Source organism: Syngnathoides biaculeatus, chromosome 22, assembly GCF_019802595.1.
Source record: "Syngnathoides biaculeatus isolate LvHL_M chromosome 22, ASM1980259v1, whole genome shotgun sequence".
Taxonomy (NCBI): domain Eukaryota; kingdom Metazoa; phylum Chordata; class Actinopteri; order Syngnathiformes; family Syngnathidae; genus Syngnathoides; species Syngnathoides biaculeatus.
Window position 1 is genome coordinate 9,656,679 of NC_084661.1, and position 9,057 is coordinate 9,665,735.

Consider the following 9,057-nt stretch of genomic DNA (forward strand, 5'->3'; position numbering starts at 1 on the left):
TTGATGAAACACACACACAATCAGTCTGCTTTATTATTATAATATAATTACTAGCCCCAAACCCTCCAGCATTCATGTGACCCTGGTCAGGATAAACGGTTCAGAAAATTGATGAATTGATAATTAGCCATCATTAGCTTTTCACAGTCGATCCTTATTCCCTACGAATATGAAGACCCATCATATTGTTTTTGTCGTCTTCCATGACAGTGGAGAAGCGCACACGAAAAATGTTAATACATGTCACGTTATTTTGTCATAATGCAGTCGCCTTCCACTCCTTGTAGCACACTCTAACCTAATCACATGCCATTTGTTCAAGTGTATCCCGTGAGTCTCGGTACACTGGGGAAGGTCTTGCGTATGCTCATGCACTTCTCCTGGTCCAGGAAGAGCGAGTTAGCCTTGATGGAGAGGTCGTGCTCCAGCGTCACTTTGGTCCTGAGCAGAGACTGGAGGCTGCCCTCGGCCTCGATCAGCCTCTCCTGCAGCTTGCGGATGGTGTCCTCGATCTCCCGCACCTCGTCCACCAGCCTGCAGACGTGGCAGATGTTGAAATGTGGCTTATTCAGAAAATCTGGGCTACTTAATCAGCACCCAGATACCTGTGGTGCGGATTGTCCCTGCAGAGCTCCACGTTGGGCCGGCGGGTGCGCTCCTCCAGCCTGGTCTGAGCCACCTTCAGCGGGCTCTCTTTGTCCCGCAGAGCCTTCTTCAGGGACTCAATGAGCTTTTCTGTCTGGAAAATCTCCTGTAGGGTCTGCGTGAGGCCAACATAAGACAGATAAGATCCTGACAACAAAGCGCTCCAGTGTGGCCGAGAGGCAATTGAATGTGACCTACGAGCTCTAATCTCCGAATGGTCTAAAATACTCTTAGCGGCCTACCCCATTTGGCTTCTTTCCTGATAAAAGGCACGTGCTTGTTGTCACTTACAGTACTGACTTGAAACATAGTAGCCTAATCTTGTTTGCTCTCGGGCATCAGACATTTTCTAACTCCAACTTAATTGGCGTCTTTCATTATACAGTACATAGTCTGTGTATATATGTAAATATGTTTTCTAATGATGGTTATCCATTTAAATAATTTCAACATTCAAAAGTGGGATTTCATTAGAATTTGAATTTTTAACCTATAAGGACTTTTCAGTGTAATTTTGTATAATAGTCTTATTTTCTGAGTAACATTATTAGTATTATTTTTATTACTATTACATTTGGCACCCAATGTTTCTAAAGTGAGATCAGATTATCTAAATAATTTCATTGCTTTTCAATGATTTTTTTAAAAAATATTTTTATTATTCTCTAACAATTAATTTATTTAATAATTAAAAAAAAAAAACGTCTTTTTCTAGTACAAATTAGTATTGTTTTTAATTGCAATTGTCGAATGATATCTAAGGGGATTTTGGTGTCGAACCTGCCCCCCACTTAATGACTAATGATCCCAAAAACAAGTGTGGTCAAGTGATGACTTTCACCTTGGCCAAGTGCGTTTGTAGACTGTTACGGGCGTCGGCCGTCTGTGCCACGCGACTGGTGAAGGACACATTGACGTTGTTGAACTGACTCCACATTTCGCTTGACGTGACGTTGAGCAGTGTCTCGATCTCATCGCGGACTTTACGCGAGGCGGCACGTTGGCCCTGCGAGCGCAGCAAGTTGTCGTCCGTGAACTTGGACCAAGACTCCGGCAGCGAGAGCCTGCGGGCGAATGATGGGACAAAAATCACCTTGATGATTTCAACAAATGTCGGTTTTGATTAGTCGCCACTCACGAGGAGTCCAGTCGTTCAACGCCCCGGAAGAAGCCGATGCCGTCAGACGTGTTCCTCAGGTGATGGCAGCGACCGTCTATCCTCTCCGCCGTCACTTTGTCGTTCAGATCTCGTTCCAGCTCGTGTTGCACCGCTCTGTTGAATCTGTTCACCGCCCCCCACAGAATAAAGCCAGAAAATATTTTTAAAATAATCTACTCGAAGGCATTTCCATTACACTGACATGACTGGACTCACGCCAGCTGAGCTGCGGCTCTTTCCACGTGTTGCTTCATCCTGCCCTGACAGGACTTTATCACCTCCACTTCCTGTTAGAATCCATATTTTAGTCACTACATTTTATTGCTGGTTTCATGGCTTTCATTTGTAGGTGTTTTCACCTTGATCAGGTCCTTCTCAACCTCGTCGTGGACCAGGTCAATGGCCATGCGCTTCTCCCGGTGGTACAGACACTCCTGAGACACCTGGTGACAAGTTAGCAAACTATGATATCAACAGCTAATATCCTGCTCAGCGATCTGGTATCATATATAAATATTGTACACGATAGCCACAAAATTTGCATGTAGTGAGGCCGACTTGAAAGTGTTTCCAAAGACATAAAAATCAGACATTTCAAACAAAGGAATACTAGTCTGTTTCAAATAGTTAACAAATTACCATCTTACCATCTTCATGCTAACAGGTGCGATCCCATGCTTTGGTAATACATTATTGTTTATAGGTAGACATAAAATATCGATACAGTGATCACAATCTCAATTCCGGATGCTTGCCAACATAGTTCAGGTGGGTACGTGTTGACAACTTCGTGCATCTCCATGCTAAGGGCGAAGATCACATGTGGTACAAATGGGAATGTTCGCTGTGTCACAATGGCCGACTGGCGGTCAACGGGTTATTCAAGCTTATTTGTGTTAATAATAATAGTGTCAAGTTACATTATTAGCTGTATGTACTTATTGGATAAAACTAATTCTAAGCGATTTCACAGCATACCAAAGATACCTGAAGCCCGTCAAAAGCTTCCCGTGCAATCACAAATGAAAGCTTTCGATCGGCCATGTATGATTTTGTCACTTAATGTAATGATCAGACACACTTTACATGATCTTGTTTTGCAATACAATATTAGGATATTGGATATATTTTTCCCTCATTTAATCTTTATTTTTCACACTGGCACAAAAGCAATGATGACAAATTAATCTCACCTTAACTTGCAACACACTGTTAAATGCTTAATGAGAAAGTTACTTTTGGTGACATTTGACGTTTTATAGTTTGCTTACTATCATATACAAATTAAAATGGACGTATTCGTAATCAGTGTGTGACATCAACACCCGCCAAACGTAGGTGAATTTCAGCAATGGCTGGTAGCACTGTTGCTCCCACTATCCACTTTGGCGATTGAATCGGAAGCCGTTCGGTACGCAAATCCCACTGCCCCAATTGACGAAGGTATTTTGATCTGGAAAAAGTTGATTCAACGCCCCCAATGCTGTTGTCCCTTTCCACCTTTGATTGTGGGGGGTTACTGTACAGTTGGCATAATTGATGAAAAGGTGGATGCGGAGACATCACACGAACAATTTAGATGCTTATTCCTGGGGAAATCATGTAGACAGCACAACTTGGGTGTGCCTCGTTGTCCCCTGTTATTTCGGGCAAACAAACAAATAGATGAGCATTAAGTAAGCTGCATTCTTGCATTTAACCTTTAACAAAATGTCGGTCACACGATCTCATCCCCGAAGCGTTATCGGATCCCCAACCTTCTCTGCCGTCGCGGCTCACCTGAAGGGGTCGTTCGGTCTCCGCCAAAGCTCTCTCCAGCCGCCGCTTGACCTCGGTCAGCGCCGCGGTCTCTGCCGCCACATTGTCGACCTCGTGGCTCAGCTCAGAACGCCAGAAGGCGATGTCGTTTAGGCGCTCGCCAATGTCCTTGCTGATGTTCTCCTGCATCCGACGCGTCAGCTGCTCCTTGTCCTGAATCAGTCGCATCGTGTCGCGCCGCAGCCTCTCGGCTGTGTTGCGAGAAGCCTCCGACTGGCGGTAGTTGCCCTGGTTGGCCTTGAACCAGTCGTCGGGCGTGTAGCGGGTGCTCAGCATGCTCCGGTTGGACGGGTAGAACATGGTGTCTGCACGGATGAGATCTGGGATGTCTCGCTGCAAGTCGGGGATAGTGCCGCTGTTCTTGTGAGAGTCGCTGGTCCTCCACTGGTTTGCGCTACGGCTGGCGGGCTGCGTGTTGCGGTAGCTTGACGCCATGGTGGCGATGGCAGGCAGGAAGTTGGCAGTCTTGGGTCGAGCATATGTGCCTGTCAGCTCCATGCCTTCAGATCTACATTAAGACATCTTACTTTCGCATCAAAACTTCAAGCTTACGCTTCTCCCCACCACTCACCTGAAAATGAGCTCAAGTCCTGTACAAGGTGACAGCTCATGCATTATGCACAGACGTATTCTAAGTGGGCCCGTCATTCATTGGCCCGGCCAACCAATGGCAGCGACAAGCGGCCTGTCCAAGATTTCTGTTGACACAATGCTGGTTGCCGCGGGTAACCACTGCCCTCCCCCGCGGGTTGCGTTCATGCTGAGCAGGTGCTTTTACTTAGTCAATAAAAGAAGCCGAAGAGCCTCCGAGTGTAAAATGACCCAACGTGGCATTTGAAAAACCGCAATACAACACAATAGGATACAATTCATACAACATACTGTATATAATGTGCCTTAAGACATATGCACATGTATACACACACCGTGCTCTTAGTTCTGCAAGAACATGATGGCTTTTCTCTTGGATCATCAATTAAGTCGCATTTTAGGTGACACTTTCATGAAATTACCTAGTCGCAGATTGTTGCTTACATGTTGCAGAAGCCCAACATTAAAGAAGTCAGTTGGGTTGTAATTTAAATGACAGAGGAAATGCTCAAGATCAGTAAAGCTTAGCAAGCAAAAGCTTGGCAAGGAACATTTGATTGATTTTTAACGTTATCACAGGCAAGAGTCATTATTTTTCATTCAATGATTTTATCTTTGAAAATTTTTTGGGACTGTTTTATTTAGCAAAAGAAAATAAATTTAACCTAATTTAATCAAATGTGCTTCCCCACAAGTTAGGCTAAACACGTAGCAGTGTTCTTTTTTACCTTGTAGAAGGTTAGTCCTTTATTAAATGGTCATTTAATAACTTGTGACTGTTAGTATCTAATTGCATATTGAATCAAATTAGTTGCCATGTTAGGCGCATAGCTAAGTCGTTTTTTTTTTCATGATTTTGCATTAAATGTGCTGCTGCGCAATCTGAGCTGTCAAGCAAAGCGCCAACTTGTCCGTTTGGATTGCAGTCACACCTGTTGAATAATTGATGTAATCTGTGTTGGGTTACATATCAGTTCTGGAAATGTGGATCGTTTACACCAACATCTTCTTGATGGCTTTCGAAACACACACAGTTGAAAAAATTGCACCGGTGAAGTGCACATACTTATGAAAAAATGTATGTCAGGGTCTAATGTACACATGGAAATCCAGTAGATGGTGACCATCACTTCCTTTTGCTCCAATGTGTATTTTTTACTATCCACTAGTGATTTTCTTGACTCTTTCCGTAAGAATAAACAACGGTGTTTGAACATATTTGGCTATAACGTTTTCTAAAAATAATCTGCTGTTTTACGAGTTGTGTATACGTCGATGAATTCCTCTCCTTTTGAACTCAATTGCCCCAAATTAACTGCTCTGACTGTGGTTAATTGCTTGGCATTTGCCATAAGCTGTTGGTTCCCCAACGATAAAGAGCTGGGAAAGCAGTGGCAAACTGAAACAGCCGTCACAAGCAACAAATGTGTCACCACTGGGGAAAATCCGTTGGACAATTGGATTTTTCTCTTTATAAATCCTGCCAACCACATGTAGGTTTTTCGTGCAAACTTGCTTGTTTTGATTGGCCGCACATCTATGTATTTTTTTGGGGTAGTCAGGGAGGGGGTCGTAAAACGATCCAGAAGTCGTCCATTTTGTTTTCAGGCAGTTCTTCTGAGCTCATCTTCGCGCCTTTGGTCCAACGGCCATTATCGTAAACATAATAGTGACTTGTACTTTAGAATGGAATGAAAAGTCTCAGCATCACTTAACGTGATGAGGTTAAAGCGACTCCAGCCCCCAACATACACACACATGCCTGTCCCGCCCTGACTTCACTCGCTATAAATACACCTTTTTTCCAAAGAAAGCAGGAAAAAGCCAGCCCTCCATGAAATTCCTCCTGCGAGTGGAAAAGAAGTCGTGGAACATAACGAAGGCGTTACAGCTGTGTTTTCTGCAACCAACGCAGGTCCCGGCAAATGTCGAACACGCCATGTGTATGAGGCTGGGACGGGATCTCTGGTTTACTTGGATGGCATCTGGGACCACAGATGTCGGGTTAGCCCTTTTGGCCTGCAATGGATGCCAAGTGGGTAGCATTCATCCCATAATGCAATGCTGTACAAGGTTAGTTAAAAGAGCATAAGAATCCACATCTGTGTTAGTTCTACATTGCTAACCAGTAGGGCTTGCAGGGCATGAATGCTGGCACACTGGCACAGCAAGCGAGTAAATAAATAGATGTCACGGAGTCATATGTTAGCGTCTGGACAGTAACCCCCCACCCCACCACCACCACCACCACCAATTGAGTCCTCGCTGATGCCCCGCATGGTTGCGGGCTCTCTCCTCCGCTCCGCTGCGCTCGACACAGTGCCTCCGATGGAATGTGATGACCACGGAGCGGACAAAGCCCACCATTCATGGCCCCTCGGCCCACTCTGGACGACCACAACTGGGAGCCTTGAATTCATAGTTGAGAGGGGGCTGAATCGGGTGAGGTGCAGTGGGACAGGGGACGCTTGTGTCCACCTCGGTGTAACTCATTCTCTCGGCTCAAATACACGGTTGAAATTGTTTAAGGCAACTGGAAGGACTTTTTAAACAAGGTTGTCAGTCCACTTCCTGTCTGAGTATCCGCTGCGGAAACACAATCGAGTCTGTGCTGTTGCCATGCGACCACTTTTATAAACAGGTCGGTGGCTGCTCGACTGTATTGCCGTTTGACATCTACACTCTTGTTGAGTGTTTATTAATATGCATACTGTCGTGCGATACAATTTACTGTCACCAATCCCTCAGGGTACTCGTTTCAAACCTGGTGGCGTTTGGATGAAGGGACTCAGAGGAGTCGGAATAATTGCGACCCGTTGAGATGCCCAAAATGAAATATTCGATCTTCAGTTTGAACACGAAACTCTACCCTGCGCCCACATCAATCACAAAAACTTGAATGCGTCACAATTTAGCGTTCTCCTTTTCTCTCAATGAATTGGTTTTAATTTTGTAGGGATGTGACGAACGTTCTAGGAGCAGTCTGAAGGAGTACGACCAGTTTAAAATGGTTGCCATGAAGCTAAATTGACAACTTCCTCTTATTTTGACCACATGGGTTTCCTGAATTTTTTTTTTTGGAGCATCCTTCAATGCTTAGCTGTGCCACTCAATTCAATTTCGAAGTTGGGGGAATGTTAAAGCTACATAATAGTTTTCATTTCCTCTGACTTCTTTCGGCGTCCGGTCGTGTTAGATGTGTCTGCACAATTTAGTGTCGAATGGTAAAACAGGAAGTGAGTTTTGGGGAGTTCAGAGATGCTTGTCGGAAAATGAAATGACACAAGTTACACAATGGACGATTCAGTCCTTGACCAAGTTCTGTTCTTTAAGTCCAGCTGTGCAGCCTCTGCTGTGCAACTCACCGACAGAAACCGCTTTGTGCAGAGAGGACATTGGCCTCAAGCGACTATAAAACGTGCACTGAGGCAACAGCGGCAGCCAGTGGAACGCTCCAGCAGGTGATTAAAGGCAGTGAGGAACAAAAAAAAAAGAAGCGAAAGATTTAGGATGGAGGGATTCTCTTCGGAGTGCGACGGGTCGCCGCGCAACCGCTGGCGCTAACTCGGCAAAACTGCAAACTGCAGCAGGGTGGTCTCTATGCAAATGCCATCCCTCTGAGTTTGTCAGACTCAACTGGTTGCACTTCTTCATCCTTCCTCCTGTGGCAGAACTCAAAGTATCGCCCCCTTCATTCCTGAGTTTAGCATCATGATTTTCATTGAGTCCTTTGTTTCATTCATTCTGCTCATTAAATAATATATTGTGAATAATAACATAGAAATCTTAGCCCAATAATTTTATAAAGGCATTTTGAATTGTTATACATATAAATATATAATAATACATATATATATAAAGAAAAATAACTACACCCTGAGCTGGTTGGCAGTTAATCGCAGGGCACATAACACCATCACTGATCCCACTTTGCCCGCAGTTAGTCAGGTCAGGTGTGTGTACCACTACACTATTAGTGACGCCAACAAAAAGTTAATTCATTTAGGTAAAAATGTTGCAAAATATTGTAATTATAGTGAGTGAAAATTGTGATCTCACAACCCACGGGAGGGGCCAAAGGTTTCAAATCCATAATGAGGTGGAAGTGGGGATCTTGGTGGTCCAATCCTAGGCTGCAGAAGCTATCTATAGGGTCATGGAATGTCATCCCTCAAGCGGGGAAGGAGCCTGAGTTTTGTGGCCTGCTTCAACACAGAGCTTGGGCTCTGTTACTAGTCCCTTTGAGCAGGCCCCAGACTCTGCTAGACTCTCCAAAGTGAGAGGTGCCAAGCAAGTGCGGGAATACTTAATGCTTCCCTTGGCTCTGTGACTTGTTGCTCATCATGGATTGTCCATAGCGAGGACATGTTCAAACATAAGAGTCTCCATATGTGTGCTTGGCACCAAGGCATCCTGGGTCACTGCTCGATGATTGACTTTGTAGTCATGTCATTGGACTCGTGACTACATGTCTTGGATGTTTTGGGGAAGAGAGATCTTTCAGCTCCCATCTCCGACAGAACTTTCACCATATCCCAGAGGAGGTGGGGGGACATTGAGACGGAGGAGACAGTTTTTCCATTTATCCATTGCTGAAGTGGGTGAGCAGAACCATGGCCTTAAGATGGTCTGTCCCTGTTTTGGGACAATGTCTGATCCCTTTGGAAGACAACATCCTTGAGCAAGGGAGGTATTTGATGATGTCAGGGAGAGTGACTTCTGCACGGTCTGAATTGTGGTCCGCCGTCTTAGAAAGGGAAAGCAGTACACCGTCAACGCTGTATGTAGAGGGGATGGGGCGATGATGACCTTGACTCGGGATGTTGTGAGTCAGTGGGGAGGGT

At 44.8% G+C, this 9,057-nt stretch overlaps 1 protein-coding gene across 1 annotated transcript; it reads right to left on the reverse strand.

The window, feature by feature from the left end:
• Nucleotides 1–317: 317 nt before the first annotated feature.
• Nucleotides 318–4,243, reverse strand: tekt3 (tektin 3). The gene is made up of 8 exons (XM_061810867.1): nt 4,194–4,243; nt 3,584–4,130; nt 2,164–2,247; nt 2,021–2,091; nt 1,784–1,927; nt 1,487–1,709; nt 606–760; nt 318–534 (listed from the first exon to the last, which is right to left on the reverse strand). Exons 1-8 carry the CDS (start codon nt 4,235–4,237, stop codon nt 318–320), a joined length of 1,485 nt encoding a protein of 494 aa, XP_061666851.1. The 5' UTR covers nt 4,238–4,243.
• Nucleotides 4,244–9,057: the final 4,814 nt, after the last annotated feature.

Coding starts and splice junctions, on each gene's coding strand:
- tekt3 (XM_061810867.1), bottom strand. CDS start 4,237: ATGCATGAGCTGTCACCTTGTACAGGACTTGAGCTCATTTTCAG. Junction 2,248..3,583: donor AGACCGAACGACCCCTTCAG/GTGAGCCGCGAC, acceptor ACTTGTCACCAG/GTGTCTCAGGAGTGTCTGTA. Junction 1,928..2,020: donor AGAGCCGCAGCTCAGCTGGC/GTGAGTCCAGTC, acceptor GGCGGTGAACAG/ATTCAACAGAGCGGTGCAAC.